The sequence below is a fragment of the Apodemus sylvaticus genome, chromosome 7 (genome assembly GCF_947179515.1).
Source record: "Apodemus sylvaticus chromosome 7, mApoSyl1.1, whole genome shotgun sequence".
NCBI lineage: Eukaryota > Metazoa > Chordata > Mammalia > Rodentia > Muridae > Apodemus > Apodemus sylvaticus.
In genome coordinates this window covers 56,017,204-56,038,072 of record NC_067478.1, presented here as the reverse complement: position 1 = coordinate 56,038,072, position 20,869 = coordinate 56,017,204, and the positions used below count along the sequence as shown (strand labels likewise).

General features: G+C 46.7%; 1 protein-coding gene across 2 annotated transcripts in view; it reads left to right on the top strand.

Annotated features, from left to right (window-relative positions):
• The window catches only part of Rab27a (RAB27A, member RAS oncogene family), a 53,617-nt gene extending 36,443 nt beyond the window's left edge, over window positions 1-17,174 (top strand). For both annotated transcript variants that reach the window (XM_052187810.1, XM_052187811.1), the window contains exons 4-6: window positions 1,586-1,689; window positions 5,165-5,288; window positions 14,344-17,174. In XM_052187810.1, coding sequence (XP_052043770.1) covers window positions 1,586-1,689; window positions 5,165-5,288; window positions 14,344-14,542 — 427 coding nt within the window. In that variant the 3' untranslated portion in view covers window positions 14,543-17,174. The remainder of the gene's footprint in view (window positions 1-1,585; window positions 1,690-5,164; window positions 5,289-14,343) is intronic.
• Window positions 17,175-20,869: the final 3,695 nt, after the last annotated feature.

The following is a 20,869-nucleotide window of genomic DNA, read 5'->3' as shown; positions in this document are numbered from 1 at the left end:
GACCCAAGGTTGACATTAGGTCTCCTCTGTGACTCCTCTCCAGCTTATTCATTGAAGCAGGGTGCCTCAGCCCAGCCCAGTGCTCACACACACAGCTGGCCCAGCTGTGTAGCTTGTTCTGAGAGTCCCCTATCTCAACCTCCTGTGGGCCGGGAGTTATGGGTGGTCTGCTGTGAATACCTGACAGTTATGTGGGTTCTGGGAATCCAAACTCTGGTTCTCAAGCTTATATGGAAAACACTTTAACCTCTGAGCTATCTGGCAGCCCTCTTTTAATGATAAAAAAACCAAACCAAGCCAAACCAAACCAAACCAAACCAAACCAAACCAAACCACTCATAGAAATCTCCAAGCATTTATAAAAGCAAAGAGATGTAAGGAAACCATTGTCCCTTACTCAATTCCAATCCTTCCCACTTTGTGGCCCTTCTCATTTTATCTCTCATTATCACCCATTAACACTTCTCCTTCTTCCCTCCCGTATGACCTGGAGGGCAAACCTTAGATACCACATCTCGCCCTCCATAGTTATTTTGTTATGTATCTGTAAACAGTAAAAGCTTTTTGTAAGAACATCGAAAACAAGAATTGAGGAAAACCTACTGCTTCCAACTAGCTGGCTTCTGTTTAGCATTTCCTTCTGGGAAGCCTGCCTGCTGGTTATAGCCTGGACATTTAGGCTAAGCGAGAAGGAAGGAACGGAGAGAAGAGGAAGGGACAGCAGCAGGTGCAGCCTGCGAGGTAGACTACCTGGAGAGGTCTGCCCAACACCATTCCCACCTGAGGGGATTGGTTGTCAGAGTCTACAGAGCTGGAAGTGAGACCTGTTGACTTGTAGTGTCCTGAAGCCTCCCCAGAAGGAGGCACAAGGCTAACACTGTTGGTTTTGGCCCAGAGAAATCAGAGCTGTCCTGTGATTTCCTGGCTGAGATCACGAGCTCCTGTGCAGCCAGCCGCCTCAGTCTTCCATAACACTTTTGTTCACATGTGAATTTTGGGGAAGTGGGTAAATACCTGCTTGAGAGAACTTGGTGGGAATTGGTGATGCACCTTTGTAGAAAGCTAAGGGTGTCTTAGGCAGTTTTACCGTTGGGGAGTGGGGAAATGACTTAGTTGTTAAGTTTCAAACCAAGGATGGGCAGCAGAAGTATTTAACATATCAAATATTGGTTTGATTATTTAACATATCAAAGCAGACCTGGCCTCCAGGTTCTCCCAGTGTGGTCGTGTCCCTTCTTCACCCCCCCCCCCACCTGTTACTGGATCTGACTGGCATACACCACCTCTAACCTGACCTCTCCAGCCCAGGAGCTGGGCCGCCCTTCTCCCCAAAGCTCTTCCCTGTATAATCCAGACACCTCTCTCTTTCTTTCTCTCTCTCCCCCCTCCCCTTCCCTTCCCCCACCCTGTCGCCGTTCAGGGTCCGGAGGGATCTGGGCTCTCCCAGATGTGTCTGCTGCTGGCTTTGCTCTCCCACAAATCCATAGCAAGCTTTCTCCTCCACCATGCTCGGAGCCCCACGTCCTTTCCTTCTCTTTCTCACGCTTCATTCATTAGTGACCCGCAGTCTGTTTTCCTGCCCTAGGTTCCGGAGCTTGACCACAGCATTCTTCAGGGACGCCATGGGTTTCCTGCTGCTGTTCGACCTGACAAATGAGCAAAGTTTCCTCAACGTCCGAAACTGGATAAGTATGTGAGGTTTCTTCCCCCAGCCCAGCCCTGCCCTGCCCTGCCCTGCCCTGCCCTGCGCCTGGGCCTGCTCTGCACTGCCACGTTGTGATGTGTCCATGTCATGGCTGCTGTGTTATACGTTCTGCTGGAAAGAGCTCAGTGCCAAGGCTGCTATGAATAAGCCCGTCAGTTCAGGGCCTCAGAGGACTGGCATCCTGGGCTCCCCGGAGCTGCCTTCTCTCTGCTGGAGATCCTTCCTCATTCTCTCCGGAGAGGGAGCCTAAGGGTGCGCCAGCCCAGTGCTGGAGCCTGGTCAGAGAGCTGAGTCCTCTGGGCCCACAGGATTAGAACTGGCTCTTCATCTATCTCTCTTCCTGTCCCACTACCACCCAGCCAGGTTTATTTTTTAAAACCTGTAAAGAAAGAGCTTCCATAAAAAATTTCTATGATAATCTTAGCCGGATTATCTCTTTCCCTCTTGCTGATGACTGTGGTTTTATTTTTACTTTTTTAAAAAAAATATTTACTTATGTATGTGAGTACACATCACCATCTTCAGAAGAGGGCATCAGATCCCATTACAGATGGTTGTGAGTCACCATGTGGTTGCTGGGAATTGAACTCAGGACCTCTGGAAGAACAGTGAGTCCTCTTAACTGCTGAGCCATCTCTCCAGTCCTGTTTTATTTGATTGTTTGAACACATCTCCTATCTTCACCGCACCTCACCTTGAGGTACAGTTGTTTTGGTGTCCTGGTACATTCTTCTTTAGAGAAAAATTTCCGATAACTGATCAATCACCCATTACTTTGTAATTTTCATGCAAAAAAAATTAGAGATGAGAATAATACTACCATACTGGTATGGTGGTGCACTCATTTAATCCCAGCACTTGGGAGGCTGAGGCAGGTGAATCTCTGAGTTAGAGGCCAACTTACTCTACAGCGAGAGCTCCAGGACAGCCAGGGCTACACAGAGAAATGTTGTCTGGACACCTCCCCCGAGAGAGAGAGAGAGAGAGAGAGAGAGAGAGAGAGAGAGAGAGAGAGAGAGAGAGAGAGAAGGGGAGGGGGAGAGAGAGAACACAGTAATATCTCTTAAACTCACTGACACTATGGACTATTACTAATTCTTACAGAATCTTAAAAGTTCTTTGGGTTATTAACTGAGTGCTCATATGTATTTGAGTCTCCTGGGGGGTGGGGGGGCAGTTCCCTCACAACCATGGTTCCTGGTCAGTAGCTGTTGAGCAGGACCTAGAGTTTACATTTCCAGTTCTCAGGGGTTGCTGAGGCTGCCAGCCCACAGCCCTTACCTAGAGTCATAGAGAGTCACTGAATCAATCAATCTTGGTCCTGAGAAGTACTGTCATGTTCATTTGTAGATCAGGATGCTAAAGTGGTCACATAACGTCCCCCTCGGGGACACAGCCAGCAACAGAGCCAAGCTTCGAACACTAGGAGATGTGCGTAACCATGGTAGCAGACCTTGGAGGTGCTGGGAGAGCAGAGGGACCCGGAGAGGAGAGGATGGAGCAGATCTTGAAGGAAGTTGTGACCGGGCATTAAAGAGTGTGGGGACCGCACATAACAACCTAGGGTAGAAGAGGCCTGCCGAGTACAGGAAACAGGGCCCAGTTAGTTAGATCTTGCCTGGACAGGTCTTGTGACCCAAGCTGTCTCCAGAAAGCAAAGAACAATGCCCTGAAATTCAGGCCTTTGTTATTTAAGGCTTGGGGAGACTTCCTCCTCCTCCACCTTCTCTTGATAAGATATGTATGACCTGCCTTTGTTAGGAGGAACTGAAGTGACAACACTCCTGGCTGACAGGGACAAAGCTCACTAGAAGTCATGCTCTCTGAGACCAGGATTGCAAAACTTCAGATGCTTAATTTCTGGTGTGTGAGGAGAAAGAAGTTGAGTTTTATGTTCCCTCTTTGGAAAATGGAACTATTTAGCATCCTGGAGCTCATTTTCTTTCCTTTTAGAAGAAAGTTCATTTTTATGATTTTTCCTAAAATAATCTTGTGCCTGTGTGGGTGCGCAGGGCCCTGGGAGGCCAGTGCAGCTGGTGGTGATGAGCGGAGTGGATGGAACAGAATCCGGGTCCTCTGGAGGAGCAGCGCCTGCTCTTAACCCATCTCCCCAGCCCCTTTTGCTCTTCGTAGTTAAGACTAGCCAAAGGGTTTTAGATGACCGTTTCCGAAAGTTACAGAATATGAATTGTGGTGTCCTGTTTCCCCTGGTCCTGGTGACACTCATTTACTCTTTATACTCGTCGTCTTTCGTCATCAAACAGAAGTTTTTCTTTGTTCGTATAAGACAAGATCTCACTATGTAGATCAGGCGATCTCTGAATTCAGAGCTTCTTGCCTCGGTATCTGGAGTACTGGGATTATAGGCATGCACCATTGCACCCTGCTGCTGCTGCTGCTGCTGCTGCTGCTGCTGCTGCTGCTGCTTCTCCTCCTCTTTTTCTTCCTCTTCTTCTTAACTTCTTATTGATTCTTTGTGAGTTTCACCTTATGTACCCCCAAAGCCCCTCATCTCCTCTTCCCTTCATATATCTGCCCTCTGCCCTTGAATCCTCCCTCACAAAAGAAAATAAAAAACAAAACAGCACAGAAAACATCTCATGGTGGAAGCTGTGGTGTGTCACAGTGTGTCCCACAGTACACCCTTCTGTCCACACATCTTCACTTGCAAATGCTCTCTGCAATGAGTCACTGGTCTGGCTCAAGGCCTCTTGGCTTCTGCTACGTCATCAATATTGGATCCTCACTGGGACTCCTCTCAGATAGCCTGATGTTGCCCTGTGTCAGGGAGATCCTGTGACTTTGGGTCAGCAGGACCTGCCCTTTCACGAGGTAGATTTGGGGGGTGGGCCAACTGAAAGCCCTGAATCTGGGCCTGGTACACCCAGCTGGTACACCAAGAGATTGATCCTGCCTTAGGATGATACATATATATCATATATGTGTATATGTGTGTGTATATATACACGCATTTCGGATATAAATGAAAGGACTGGAGTGGGCACAGGACACACCAAGACCAAGTTCTCAGAACAGAGGAGGTTACAAAGGAGAGGGAGTGAAGAGGGGAAGGGAGAAGGGAAGAATATTTGCTTCAGAGGGACAAAGGGCTGCCCTGGATGAGGCAGAGGCGCCCATGGCCTGTAGACAAATGGCAGTCTATAAAGGGAAAGGGGGAACCCAGTTAGGATGAGTTACTGTCTTCTGATCATGCATGTTAGTCAGGTGAGCCCAAAGGAGCTTCTGAATCCTGGACTTCAGTACTTTGATAGCTGAACCACAGTGGGTCAGCCTTGGGAGGAGGAAGTAGCCAAATACGGGACTAGACCTTGGTGGCCAGTTTTAGGAGTGTAATCTATGGTTCAGCCAGGCAGAGGGAGAGCATCCCTTTGCACAGATTCTCTATGGATCACCTGCATCTGTCATGGCTGACGTATAACAAACGTCCCTGTGCCTTAGGCCAGCTACAGATGCACGCGTACTGCGAAAACCCAGATATAGTGCTGTGTGGGAACAAGAGCGACCTGGAAGACCAGAGGGCTGTGAAGGAGGAGGAAGCCAGGGAACTTGCAGAGAAGTATGGGTGAGTACCCCGTGGTGGGAGAGTAATGGGAAAGAGAAAATGAAGAGCTCAGCTTTCTGGGAGGTGTCACACCCTCAGATTTCACATGAGCATCATGGCGGGAGTTATAGAACAAACATGGGGTGGGGGTGGGGGTGGGGGTGAGCTCTGCTGTCCCGGCCCCTCTTGGCAAGCCCTTAGAATTTGCAGGAATAGATCCTTGAGTGCAGACATACTGACTATAGCGCCTTCTGTACAACATGCAAAAAGATTTGTTTTGTTTTTCAAGACAGGGTTTTACTATGTAGCCCTGGCTGTCCTGGAACTTGTTCTGTAGACCAGGCTAGCCTCGAACTCACAGATCTGCCTGCTTCCATCTCTCCAGTGCTGGGATCAAAAGGTGTGCGCAGCCACCACCTGGCTAGCACAAGACTCTTAGAATAAGGGAAGCTCTTGTGTTTGGCAAAGAAATTTCAAAACCACTTTACATATACCGTTGCTGAGTTCTGGCAATTGAGAAGGCCTTGCTGGCTATCTATCACAGACCAGGCGCTGACTTTGACGGGAGGAAGAGAAGCCGCCCTTGCTTTTTTAGCTGGTTTTGAGTGGAGAGCCAGAAAATGCTCTTTCTCCTCAAGCTCTTGGAGTGGGTTCCTGCAGGCACCACAGGGCTTGCACAGGAAAGGAGAAGGTGCGGGTCTTTGCTTCCTGCCACTGCCAGGTGGGCGGGCACGGGATTTCTGGGAAAGGAAAAGAGATACAAGGAAGAATCTGCCTCTAGTAGCTCTGCTTCACCTGGGGTGTTGTGTTTATAAAAAGATAAACAGAGAGGGGAACATGTGGTGAGGTATGGGGGGAAAGGGTGCCTCGGTGGGCCATGCTGAGGCATTCCTTCCCTCTGTGAGACCAGCTCCTCAGGGCATGGGGAGGGGAGTTAAGAGGGTAGTAGAGACGGAGAAAGGGAGAAAGGCAGAGAGCAGAGCAGAGGAGTGGCCAGGAGCAAGAGGATGGGGGGGAGGGGAATGGGGAGAGAGGAGGGGGATAGGGTGAGGGGACGGAAGGAGAGCAAGAAGGCAAGAGCAAGAGAGAGGGAGGGGTCAAGCAGCCCCTTTTATAGCTGTTGCCAGGTAACTGTGGGGCGGAGCTTAGACTATGCTAACATGGGGGACTCTCCCCCTTTACTCTGACCAGGAGATGCAGTGAGATTCAGACGGTTCACACCAGGGTAGATGGTGTTAGAAACACCTGGGAGCATTGTATAGCGGCTTGAGTCTGGGCCTCACCTCTGAGGCTCGGCCGTGTGGGGTGTTAGCAGTTAAGTTTCAGATGCTTGGAGATGGAGAGATCCTGGCCTGGGGACGTGATGACGTAGTTGACAGAGTGCTTATCAAGCAAGCCTGAGGACCTGAGTTCGATGCCCCCACCTCGGAACCCCTGTTTAAAGCCTGGTGTGCCTTTAATCCTAGGTCTCAAGCAGCTGAGGCAGGCGGATCTTCTGTGAGTCAGAGCCCAGCCCGGTCTATACAGTGAGGCCCTATCTTACAAAACAAAACACAAAAATAAAACAAGTTGGGTTTGTTTAGCTCTCATTTAATCTCAGAGCTTGGAGGCAGAAACAGGGGCTTGCCTGCCAGCCAGACTAGCATAATTGGTAAGTTGGAGGCCAGTGAGAATCCTATTAGAATAAAAACAAGGTAGATGTTCCCACTCAAGATTAACCTCTGCCTCCACTGACACGTGCACCTGTGTGCCTGTGAACATGCACACCTGCTTGAGTGTGCATATCTGTTGCAGAGATCTGACTTTAGACCACTGTAGTTCCACAGGCTCTGGAAATCTCTCTGTGTCCGATACTGAATCTTGGGGTTCACAGGATGGGCTGTCAGGAAAGGAAGATGATTGCAAACTGTGGAGTTGGGCACAGGAAACGAGGACCCCCTAGAATTTACATCAGTGTCCTCAGACTGCTGGCCTTAGTTGTCTCTGACCTTGGTGGTGTGGGCATCCTGCTCGAGCCAGACCTTTTATCTTAGCTAATCACACACCTGGCTTAGCAGTCTCCATAGAGTGAGATGGAGAGGTGAGGGGGTGGGGCAGGTGCGAGTCTGGTTGCTAGGCTGCATCAAGAAGAGTCAGCAGGTAAGTGCCTACATGTGAGAAATCTTTAAAGGGTAACGCTTGCGTCACTTCCCCCACACCTCTCCTGTGGCCCACCCTAAGCAGAAGCAATTTCTGGGAAACGCCCGGCCAGCCTACAGTGGCATGCCGCGTGGGGACCTGGGCACTGGCGCCTTTTAACAGTTTCCTACCAATGCAGTGATCATGAGTGACCCACTTGGGAGATTCTGAGCTAGAGGCTGGCAGAGCTAGACCCCGGCAGTTCTGGTATGGCCCCTCCCTCTCGAGAGGCTCTCGGAAGTGGGGAAAGGAAACAGGGCCCACGTACCGCAAGTCAGACTGAAGTGCTGAAAGGGATGGTGTTTTGCAAGGGGGTAGGAGGAAGTCAGCGTGAGGCAATAGAGGCCGGAGTTCTTGCCCATGCTTTTGAGAAGTGAATGCAAAAGTAGGCCAGCCAGAGAAGTCTTTCAACAGGATGTCTCAAGCACCTGGAGAGCGGAAGGCCCAAGCTGGCCCACTCGGGGCCTCCATCAGATCGTTCCTTGTTCCTGTATGTTAGGTCTCGGGATCCTGTAGTCTGCCGGGGGCCTGGTGTTGCTTCCTGTTGCACCCTTAGGATCTGAGCCATGCAGGAACTGTCTTTCCTTGTGTCCAGCACACACTTGCCATTGAAGAGCTCACAAAGATGGGCTGAGTGGAGTTCTAATGAGAAGAGGGTTTAACTGATGAGGATAAAGGAAATGCCAGCAGAAGAGAGGACAGGGATGACAGCCATCCCATGTTCCTTTAGTCACAGAAGGTAACTGGCACTGGTGATAACCCTCTTTGCCTTTCTTATTCTGAATGGAGAAAGCCAAAGAAAACTGTGAATGGGGTTAAACAACAATTGAATTGTTCTGTGCACATAATGGGCCACAGGTTTGAGACAAGAACTCTGTCCCTCCCACTGGTTGCTGAGAGAAAGCACTCAACGTTTCTGCAGTGAAAGCTCAGTTGAAAACCTTTATTCAGTGTCGGTGATAGAGACGTGGGCATAGACCACGTTATGGATTTCAGGGGTCTGAACTCAGCAGTGCTCTGTGCTAACTCCCAACTAGGGAACATGGTCTGGATTTGGTCTCTGATCAATCATTTCATTTTAAAGAAATTAATGGAGGCCAGAACGATTACTCCATGGTGAAGAGTGCTTGTTGCTCTTGCAGAGGACCAGGGTTTGATTCTCAGCACCTATTGTAAGCACCTGGTGGCTTACAACTATCCGTAACTCCAGATCCAGGGGATCCAATGTCACCCTCTTCTGACTTCCTCAGACACAAGGCACACACATGGCGCACACACACACGCATGCAGGCAAAACATTCATACACATAAAAATAATACATTTTAAAAAGAAAGATTAATGTTTGCTATTGAGCATACTTTGAAACAACATAAGTAAGCTACAACCACACACACAAGACTGAGTCCTGGAAGCCACTACCTCAGGAGAGAATCCAGATTCCCTTTCCTCGGCCACAGCCCTCCAGGCTCAGGGGATCACACACAGCCCTCTCCTGTGAGCACCCAGCATCCAGCAAGACTCACCATGAATCCTGGATCCACATGTAAGCCAAATACCTAGACATTCTCTGGAGACCCTCACTGTCATTCTGATGACTTCTGCAGGGCTGGGGACTGAACTCAAGGCCTGGCATGTGCCAGGCTAGCACTTTCTTAGTGGATATATGGGTATATGTGTATATATGTTGATCATATATCTTATATATATTGAGTGTATATGTGTATGTGTGTATATATATATATATATATATATATATATATATATTTATATATCAAGCATCTATTCCTGCACTGGATTAAAAACTGTGTATTTATAAACTGGATTAACCATGTGTAGTTGTTTGTGTGTGTGCCACTACCCAGAAGGTACAGCACAGATTTCAGAGGCCTTACGCCTGTGTGCAGCTGGAGCTACAGTTGTGAGCGCCCAATGTGCGTGCAGGGAACCAAACACAGATCCTCCCCAAGGACATCGGGCACTCCCAACCTCTGAGCCATCTCTCAATCTCTGGCAACTTGATGTTTCCAGTTTTGTCAATAAATAAATAGAAGTTATCTATTGAGGATCATGCCCTGTGGAGGGAGAGTGCAAAACAACAACAAAACAACAACAACAACAAAAACACAGGCCCCTGTGTTGATTTGAAAGCAACTGTTGTCATTTTCTTTGCTTGATTTTTTTTTTGTTTGTTTTTTTTGTTTTTTTCGAGACAGGGTTTCTCTGTATAGTCCTGGATCTCACTCTGTAGACCAAGCTGGCCTCGAACTCAGAAATCCACCTGCCTCTGCCTCCCAGAGTGCTGGGATTATAGGCGTGTGCCACCACCGCCCAGCCTTTTTTTTTTTTTTTTTTTTTAATTGTGATGAATCTGATTTGTTGTCGTTGTTTTTCAAGACAGGTTTTTTCTGTGTAGCCCTGACTGTCCTGCAACTCACTCTGTGGACCAGGCTGGCACAAACTCACAGAGATCGGCCTGCCCCTGCCTCCTGAATGATGAGATTAAAGGCATGTGCCATCAACGCCCAGCCTATTAATAATACATCAAAATATTTGTTGTCTCTGGGAACTCCCAAGTAATTACTAAGTGGCCATTTGTATGTGGCTATAAATACCCACCAACCATATTTCATACCTCTAGTAAGAGCTCTCCATGGCAGTGCTGCTTCAGCGCCATCTTGTGGACATGAAAGATAGTACCAGCTTTTTTTTTTTTTTAAGATTTATTTATTTATTATATGTGAGTACACTGTCGCTGTCTTCAGACACACCAGAAGAGGGCATCGGATCTCATTACAGATGGTTGTGAGCCATCATGTGGTTGCTGGGAACTGAACTCAGGACCTCTGGAAGAGCAGTCAGTGCTCTTAACTGCTGAGCCATCTCTCCAGCCCATAGTACCAGCTTTCTATGGTTAAAGTTTTGATCCTTTTTAAAAAAAGATTTATTTATTTATTATATGTAAGTACATTGTAACTGTCTTCATACACCCCAGAAGAGGGCATCAGATCTCATTACAGATGGTTACGAGTCACCATATGGTTGCTGGGATTTGGATTCAGGACCTTCGGAAGAGGAGTCGGTGCTCTTAACCACTGAGCCATCTCTCCAGCCCCCGTATTGATCCTTTTGAATTTATGTCTAGATACCTAAACTTGTTCTCAGGTAAGTTTTTGGAAAAGAAAACACAAGCATGAGGCACGCCTTTAATCCCAGCACTCGGGAGGCAGAAGCAGGAGGCTCTCGAGTTCGAGGCCAGCCTGGTCTATAGAGTGAGTTCAGGACAGTCAGGAGGGCTACACAGAGAAATCCTGTCTTAAAAACCAAACTGAGGGGGGCTAGAAAAGGGAAATCATTTGAAATGTAAATAAATTATATCGAATAAAAAAAAACTGAACCTAACCAAACCAAACCCAAAGACCAAACTGCTAAGGAATGTGCAAAAATGGTGCCTCTGGCATGCTGGGATTGTTGCTGTGTACCACCACCTCCAGAAAGAATGCTGTTACTGAGAAAAGCTTCTCAAGTCTTCTGTGTTAAGTGTTGTGTTTATCTCGGCCCTTAGCACCGTGACCCTGAACTACTGCCCCTCCTTTTCACTGATAAGGAGAAGGCTCCTGAGCTATGTTGGGAGCACAGTTCTCGATCTACAACTTAGAATACTTATTGTTGTTTTCTGACTGTCCAGTAATTCACTCATGTCCTGGAATTCACTAATGTAGACCAGGCTGGCCCAGAATTCACAGAGGTCTTCCTGCCATTAATACCGTGTAGGACTTTGTTGCCAATCCAGAATCTTAATTTGCTGTTATTGCTTTTGGTTTTGAAGCAGGAGCCTACTAAATGGTTCTGTAGTCCAGGCCAGTCTGGCACTTCTGATACCCCAGCCTCTGCTTCCCAAGCTGGTGTAGCACAAAGACACAAAGAAACAAAAGTTTAACATAGTGAGCTGGGAGTGGTGGTACACATCTGCAATCCGAATCCTGGATAGTCTGAAGCAGGAGGATGGTGAATTTGAGGCTAGCCTAGACTACATAGACAATCCAAGATCCATTAGAGTTACCTAGTTAAATCCTGTCTCAAAAAGCTCAAAGGTTGTGGGTGTTGCCCACGGGTGGATCCAAGAGGGTGTTTCCTAGTTGAACAAGGGCAATAGGATGTCTGAGAACATGTGTGGGAATGGAGAACACTTACACACCTGTGTGCCATTTATTAGCAGAATGACCTTTAGGTGTGTGTGGAGGGGAGCATTGCTGCGATAGCTCGTAGGGAAACGGGGTCCTTCAAACTTCTGGAGTTTATTGTAACACCAGGTTTATTGCAAGCATATTTAAGTGAAGTACAATTGGGGGTGGGGTGGGTTTCCTGGTGTAATACAATCGCCAGTGCACAGGGAAGCATAACTATATCAAAAGTCAAAGCATATGCTGCTACTTCCAAGGAGATGGGCTCTGGAGATGGCTATGTGCTATAGCTGAAGGGCCTAGGGGGGATCTGGTGAGTCTCCATCAGATAGTGCAGAAGTCTACACTCGGGTCTATAAAGTACGTGCATTCTATTGACTGAGAAGACTAAAAATAAAAGGTTTTTAGAGGGAGGGTCTGGGATAAACATTCTGGGGAATTTGGTTGAGTTTGGGCTTTACACTCAGCAAAGGTCATCAAGGTCATTAACCACACCCACTGCTAGCTGTCCCAGAGGAAAATAGGTGGTGCATCTTTTTCTTTGAGAAGAAAGGACTGTGTGCTTAACATTCCTGGTTTCCCTACCGGTCTGTGGTTTCGAGAACCTTTGTGCTCCCTGAATGAAAAAAGTAAAACTAAAAAGGAAAAGAACTGCTTCTGGGTGTAGTGGAGAAGAAAATTTACTACACGTGGGCGAGCAGAGCCAGAGGCTGGGGCATCTGGGAGAGTCCACAGTGGTCATGACCCTGAACCACGTGGGGAGAGGGGGAGGGGGAGGGGAGGGAGAGAAGGGAGCCAGGTACAGCAGCCAGGAGGACAAATGTACAAAAGTGGGGCAATGGGACAGGTATCCAAAATGTCTGGATTATATAGGCAAGAGTCCCTGGCCTGGAGAGTTCAGAGTATCGGGTGGTGTATGCCAGTCACACAAGAAGGGACTGAGAGATGCTGGAAGAATCTGGAGGCTTGTGTGTGTGTGTGTGTGGGGGGGGGTTGAATCTTAACATTCCCACTGTAAGACCCCCAAAACTGAGGGTGCCCCAGCACCCCACACCCCGGAAAGCGACACCCAAATCACTTGCGAGAAACGGTCTCGATGCAATAGCATGAGGATTTATTTCCAGAATCCTGGGTTCCATAGCCGCCGTGTACCACGCAGGGTCAGAGTACTATGGACCCTGAGTGCCGAATTGAGACAGCTTTTATAAGTTTACGGAAAAAGCCCGCGAATCACAAACCAATCATTTCTTATCATGGAGAGCCCGCGAAATGCGAGCCAATTGATTTGTACCACTCCATAGTTTTTAGGCCAATCAGTTTAAATTATCGGAGCCCTCGCTCAGTGAACCAATTAGTTTCCTATAATGTCTACAGCTGAGTGAACTCCTGCTTAGGGGTAATGGCGTAAGTTTACAGAAGATAAGCTTAGCCCATTTCCAGTTACCCTATGGGGCCAGGATCACCTATTCAAGGCCTTTCTGCTTGGTCTAAACAAAGGGCGGGCTCTGGAATGTGACCTTTTACCTAGTTTCTAACAAAGCGAGATAGCATTTTAAACTACTGATTTCTTGGGGTCATTAGAGTTAGGCTGTATTATTTTCTATCCTTTCACCCACCACCAGAGAAGTTAAGGCATGCCCATCCTCTTTTCTTTCTTTCTTTCCTTCTTCCTTCCTTCCTTTCTTTCTTTCCTTTTCTTTCTGTTTTTTTTTTTTTTTTTTGAGACAGGGTCTAATGTAGCCCAGGCTTTCCTCAAATTTGCTGTGAGGCTGCCATTAAATTTATAATTCTCTTTCCTCTACCTCCCAAGCCTAGGATTGCAAGTATGCAGCACTATGTCGGGCTCTGTGTGTGTGTGTGTTTTAAGATTTATTTATTTATCATACATAGGTACACTGTAGCTGTTTTTCAGACACACCAGAAGCCGGCATCCGATCTCATTACAGATTGTTGTGAACCATCATGTGATTGCTGGGAACTGAACTCAGGACCTCCGGAAAAGCAGTCAGTGGTCTTAAGCCAACTCTTAAGAGGCAGTGCTCTTAAGTCAGTGTACTGAGCCAGCTCTTCAGTTCTCCCTCTGTGTCTGCTTGCTGTAGCTGTCTTCAGACACCCCGGAGGAGGACGTCAGTTCTCATTACAGAGAATGATTACCTCTGAGCCATCTCGCCAGCCCCAACCCTGCTTTTCCTTTAAGGAGCTCTGGCTCTGCTCTCTGTGGTAGCCATTGGTGGTTGCCTAGACGATATTCATACCCCACCCCTTCTTTCCTCATACAAGTCCAGCTTTCTTTACATGTACATTCTCTCTCAGGATGACTTGCTGTTTGAGATAAATGGGTGCAAATGCCAGCCCACGCAGACTGATTGCCTTATGCCAGTGGCGATGATGTCATTCCTTTAAGCCTAAGCAGGCATTTGGTTTAGGTGCTGGCAAATGATATCATTTTGAAAAATGAAATATGAAGGAGCGGTTTTGAGAGGTGCACACATTGGAATAGAATTCATTTTTTTCTTGTAATTTGGCACATTGAATTAAACTGAAACACTGTCGCCTCCTCTCTGGGCACTGTTGAACTCATGTATATACTGTTGTCATGTGTATTTATCCTCAAATTCTCTAAATTGTGCATGGCCAAAAAAAAAAAAAAATTATGAAGGGCAAAGGCCACTGTCCCTCTTTCCACATTTTTACCCCAGTGACTTCTGTCTTCCAGAATCCCCTATTTTGAAACCAGTGCTGCCAACGGGACAAACATAAACCAAGCGATTGAGATGCTCCTGGACCTGATCATGAAGCGGATGGAGCGGTGTGTGGACAAGTCCTGGATTCCAGAGGGAGTGGTCCGGTCCAACGGTCACACGTCTGCAGATCAGCTGACTGAGGAGAAGGAGAAGGGGCTGTGCGGCTGTTGAGACACCGCGTGAGCGTCCTGGCCTGCCAGCTCTGCTGTCGAGACCAAGCCGGCCCAGTGAGCGGAGCAGGCAGCCCATGGTGTGCCAAGTGCCTCTCCTCATCTCCAGTAGAACCTGACTCAGCATCCATTTGTAACTCATTGCAGCTTTATATGATTTAGTTCATGAACCGGGGGACCTATTTCACAGAGCCAAAAGTGTCTTATAAAAAGCCCGTGGTGGCAAGCCGCTTAGGGATCCAGGATTTCAACCACGGAAGAGTTCATCTGTTATGTAGAATGCTGATGGTCCTGTCGCCTGCCTTAACACAGTCGGCTGCCTCAACACAGACAGCCCTAGAGTCTCATGGAAGACATTGAGATGTCTGAGCTAGCATGGTCTTGAGAGTCCAGATTTCAGAATCCATACTGTAGAACAGCACTCTTAAACGCGTGGGTGTCAATAAGTGTGTCCACATGGATCAATGCCTTTCGCCACTTTTAACTTAGCCCCCCCTTTCACATGAGCACAACCAGATGGCAGCCATATCTGTAGACTCTGAATAGACCAGATTGACTCACTGTGAGTTTGGGGGTGGTGGGAAGGGTTTGTGGAGCAGGAGTGGGTGAAGTAGGGATCAAGTTTAGTCAGACTACCTGGCTCTTAGCTGAGGAGTCATGAGACCCTTGTGTTTATCCGTGGTCTGTTGGTTCAGTCCTCATCTGAGCGTCGCTCATGTTTCCGCTCTATGCATGTATGTTTGTATGCACGGTCTCTTCATGTGTATGTATGTCTGTTTGGTCTGACAGTTCAGGCTCTGCTCTCACTTGTCTGGAGACTGCTGATCTGACTTCCTTCCATCACACTTCGGGGGTGGTGGGGGGTCTCCCAGTTTGTCTTCTCCCCCATTAATGTAACCGAAGGAATCTCTTTTTAATTAAACGGCACGCTTATTGGCTATCTGGAGGGAGGTCGATGTCTGTATTTAAGCAGTCGCACTTGTAGGCCAGTTTAAGAGAAGTGTTTTGCAGCCCAGAGCTCTCGCTGGGCATGTGGGCACTGATGGTTTTTGACAGTATAAAGGAAAACACGTGCTTTGCATGGTAGTTTCAAGGGGCTTTTTTTTTTTTTGTTATTGTTGTTTGTTTGTTTGTTTGTTTTTGAGACAGGGTCTTAATTATGTAGTTTCTGGCTGGCAGGCAACTCCCTTTGTAGACCAGGATGGCCTCAAACTCACAGAGATCCTCCATCTGTTTCAGCCCCCTAGGTGCTGGGACTAAAGGTGTGGTCATCACCCCTGGCTCTCAGAAGACTTTAACAAAAGTCTTCTTTAACAAAAGATAGATTGAACATTTATTGCCATTGTCCTTTAACCCCTCCTCAGAAAAAATATCCGTGGCTACTAAGCTTTTTCTGTTCTTCAATAAGGGACTCTGCCAGGCAGTGATGGTACATGCTTTTAATCCCAGCACTTGGGAGGCAGAGGCAGGTGGATTTCTGAGTTCGAGGCCAGTCTGGTCTACAGAGTGAGTTCCAGGACAGCCAGGGCTACACAGAGAAACCCTGTCTCGAAAAAACAAACAAACAAACAAGCAAAAAAAAAAAAAAAACCAAAAAAAAAAAAAAAGGGACTCTTTGAAACACCAAAGATGTCACTGAGGTCTATGCATCTGAATCCTATATACCCGAAACATGAGGCCCGTCATAGCAGTGCCTTCCAGCATTGCTCTAAGATTTCAGTGGAGGGCTGAAGAAGATGGCTCAGTGGTTAAGAGCACTGACAGCTCTTCCAAAGGTCCTGAGTTCAAATCCCAGCAACCACAATGGTGGCTCACAACCATCCATAATGAGATCTGACTCCCTTTTCTGGAGTGTCTGAAGACAGCTATAGTGTACTTACATATAATAAATAAATCTTTTAAAAAAATACTTCAGTGGTGGTGTGTTCAAATGTCAGGGCACATTTCTTTTTTTTTTTTTTTTCTTTTTTTGGTTTTTTGGATTTGTTTTTTTCGAGACAGGGTTTCTCTGTATAGCCCTGGCTGTCCTGGAACTCACTCTGTAGACCAGGCTGGCCTCGAACTCAGAAATCTGCCTGCCTCTGCCTCCCAGAGTGCTGGGATTACAGACGTGTGCCACCACTGCCTGGCCAGGGCACATTTCTTAAAGTCTCTTTTGTAAACACAAACAAGTTAACATGCCAGGTGTTGGTGGTACACTCCTTTAATCTCCTACACTTGGGAGGCAGAGGCAGGCAGTGAGTTTGAAGCCAGGCTAGTCTATAGAGGGAGTTTCAGGACAGCCAGGGCTACCTAGTGAAATTCTGTTTCAAAAAACACAATATTTGCATAGTGCAGGTTTCAAGAAGTAGATCCACAGTCGGGGTTCCACCTCTGTAGGCTCCACACCAGGCACAGGGCTTAATATGTATGTGATAGTTGCCCAGCACAGGAGCTGCCTTGAGGGGGATGGAGAGATGGCTCAGCAGTTAAGAACATCGACTGTTCTTCCTGGGGTCCTAAGTTCAAATCCCAGCAACCACATGGTAGCTCACAACCATCTATAGTGGGATCTGATGCCCTCTTCTGGTGTGTCTGAAGACAGCTACAGTGTACTCATATACATAAAATAAATAAAATCTTTAAAAAATAAAGAGCTGCCTTGAATTGTTGAAACAAAACTGAATTCTCTTTGAAAATGGTTTGAATTTGATTAAAAAAAAAGATACTTTTTTGTCATATTTTTCTATATAGAAAACTGTATAAAAACAAATACTCTTCAGTGAACTTTGTGCCAATTAACCATAGTAATAATAAAGAATAAAAAGAGGTCCAGTATCTGGAGTTTTGGTGAATATTTCAAACTAGGAATTGTAATGCCCAAGGAACCTGAATTCAGGAATGCAGAGTCCTTGAGGTGTTCCTGAGAGCCTGTCCAAAACAGCCTCCAGGCAAGAGAGCTTGAGATAGGGTTTTTTGGTTTTGTTTTTTTCTTTTTTTGATCAATTTTATTTCATGTGTATGAATGTTTGCCTGGATATGTCTGTGTCTCTTGTGTGAGCATGTCCTTGGAGACTAGAAAAGGGCATTGGATTCTTTGGGACTAGAGTCACAGGCAGTCGTTAGCTGCTGTGTGGTTGCTGGGAATTGAACATGGGTCCTCTGGAAGAGCAGCCAGTGCTCTTAATATCTCCTCAACCCCTAATTCAAAATGTTTTATCCAATATTTATTGAGCACCTTTGAGAATCAGTGAACTAGGTAGTCTGATGGAGCAAAACAAAAATGGTTACGTCCTACACTCAGAGCAGCATTGGGGACAGTGCCAGGGCGCTGGGAAAGGCTTGGCTACCGACTGAAAGAAGAGACTTGTCCTCCCCTTAGGCGCACACCCCTGCCTTGGCTCTGATTTAGCACTCGTGGGTCTCTCTTGGATGCTAGCTTTCCACAGACCTACTTGGTGCTCTCTCCAAGACAGTTCAAATACCGCCTTGTTCAACCATGTCCTATAAAAGAGCAGTCACCTTCATGGATCACTAGAATGCCCCATGCTGAAAATCTGGCTCCTGGTTTGCTAACCCTATTAAAGAGGATTTGTCAAAGTGTGCAAGCCATAGCTAAAAAGATTGGAGGTGTAGCTGATGTAGAAGATCCACCCAGGGTCTTTAAGTGTGTGTGCTCACAACCCTTCTGTAGGTGCTTAATCTGCAAACAGCCCTGGTGCTGCACACATCTACAGATGGGAACTCATCAAAGACAAAGAGAAAAACCAAACAAGGAAACAGCACGACCGCTCCTAGAGGTGGTGGAGGAGGTTGTAGATATGTGGCCAAATATCCAGAGGCAGATACTTCTGGGAGAGTTCTAAAAGAGCTTGACCCTGAACCATGGGAGAGGGGGAGGGGAAGGGAGAGAGGGGGGCCATCAGCCAGGAGGCCAAAGGTACAAAACGGGGTGCAGGTATCCAAAATGTGTGGATTATACAGTTAAGAGTCTCTGGGAGAAGGATATGAACGGAAAACAAAAGCTTAACTTTGCTAATGGAAATAACCTGCCTCCTGGTCCTCTCCCGGCCTAGCATTCCCTTATCTGGTGTTCTCAAGAAGCACCTAGTGATAGGATAATGACTTTACCCAAATCCTGTAGACTATTGTAAAACAAAACAACAACAACAAACCCATTGCCCTGTTGTAGATTTGTTGGCCGCACAATCCCAGCACTGAGAGGCAGAGGCTGTCAGACAGATCTCTATGACTTTCAGGCCAGCCAGGGCTACTAGGTGAGCCACTGTCTCAAAAAAAAAGCCACACAAGATACAATGAGCAGTGTCGATCCTTTAGAAGCCCACGCCTGCTCTGCATGGTAGGACTTTTCCTTCCTGGTATTTTATCTCCTAACCCTCACGCATAAACCTACATTAAAATCCCTTTAGGGAGCTGGAGGGCTCAACAATTAAGAACACTGACTGCTCTTCCAGAGGTCCCGAGTTCAAATCCCAGCAACCACATGGTGGCTCACAACCATCTGAAATGAGATCTGATGACCTCTTCCGGTGTGTCTGAAGATGGTGACAGTGTACTCATATATAATAAATAAATAAAATGTTTAAAAATAAATGCCTTTAGGAGCTAGGGTTACAGGGGGTTTGTGGATGAGCAGGGCTCGGAGTTCCTGGGGATCCTCACTTCCCCCCCCACCCACCATTGTGGCAGGTACTCACCTTTAATCCCAGAGTCAGTAAGCAGAGGCAGGCCAACCTTTTGAGTTTGAAGCCAGCCTTGTCTACAGAGTGAGTTCTAGAACAGTCAGGGCTATACAGACACACTCCCCTACTCTCTCATCCCCCTTGTCCCCAAAATACCTTTAGTAAAACATTCTCTTCTTTAAAAACTGGCTAGTCCTACAATTTTTTTTTTAAGATGTTTTCTATGTAGCCCTGGCTGTCCTAGAACTCACAGAATTTGACCTGGCTCTGTCTCCCATGTACTGGAATGCCAGGTGTGTACTATCATTGCCCGCTACTCTGGAATTCTTTTCAGTGTCCAAGCAATAGATACTGGTTTGGTATGGGCTGCCTTTGTGTGCACCCCAAAATACCAACAGTGGGACTATGTTTCAAAAGAGAACAGAAAGGAGAATCGTTTGTTCACAACTGTTAGCCAGGCACGGTGTACATGTGTGTAACCCCAGCATCTGGGAAGCTGATACATGAGCAGAAGTGTGAGGGGACCTTGGGGACCTTGGGCTGTATGGCAAGGCCCAGGCTGCCTGGGTTACAGCGTGACACTGTCTCAAGAGCAGGCAATCAACCAAAACCAAAAATGAATTCTATAGCCACTTTAAAAAAATCACAAGGGCTTTATTGTATTAAGATGTGCACTATTGGGCTGGAGAGATGGTTCAGCAGTTAAGAGCACTCACTGACTGCTGTTCCAGAGGTCCTGAGTTCAAGTCCCAGCAACCATATGATGGCTCACAACCATCTGGCACCCTCTTCTGGTGTGTCTGAAGACAACTACAGTGCACTCATATACATAAGATAAATACATCTTAAAAAAAAAAACATGTGGGCTGGAGAGATGGCTCAGAGGTTAAGAGCACTGATTGCTCTTCCCTTCCAAAGGTCCTGAGTTCAAATCCCAGCAACCATATGGTGGCTCACAACCATCTGCAATGAGATCTGATGCCCTTTTCTGGAGTGTCTGAAGACAGCTACAGTGCACTTACATATAATAAATAAATCTTTTAAAAAAGATGTGCATTATTCATTAGTTTGTGCATATATAGATTTTGCATTGAAGCTATTGTTGTAATCATGAGAGTCTCAGGGGCTGGAGGGAAGCTTTAGAGGTTAAGAACATGTCCTCAGGACTCAGTTAGATTCCCAGCACCTATGTCAGCTGACTTAGGGTCCAATGCTTCTAGCCTACCAGGGCACCTGCTCTCAGTAGTCCATAACATCAACCCCAACACACATTCTTAATTAATTAAAAATAATCAAACTAATAAAAACAGCCGGGCGTGGTGGCGCACACCTGTAATCCCAGCACTTGGGAGGCAGAGGCAGGCGAATTTCTGAGTTCGAGGCCAGCCTGGTCTACAGAGTAAGTTCCAGGACAGCCAGGGCTACACAGAGAAACCCTGTCCCAACAAAACAAAACAAAACAAAACAAAACAAAACAAAACAAAACACACCTCCCCAATAAAAATAATAATTAATTAAGTAATTAAAAACAATTAAAAATAAGAAGTAATTAAAAATAATAAAAATAATAATCTTAAAACTTAAAGCTTTAAGCAAAAAAAAAAAATAGTTTTAAGCATTGTTCTGCCTACTCCCAGAAGTAAATA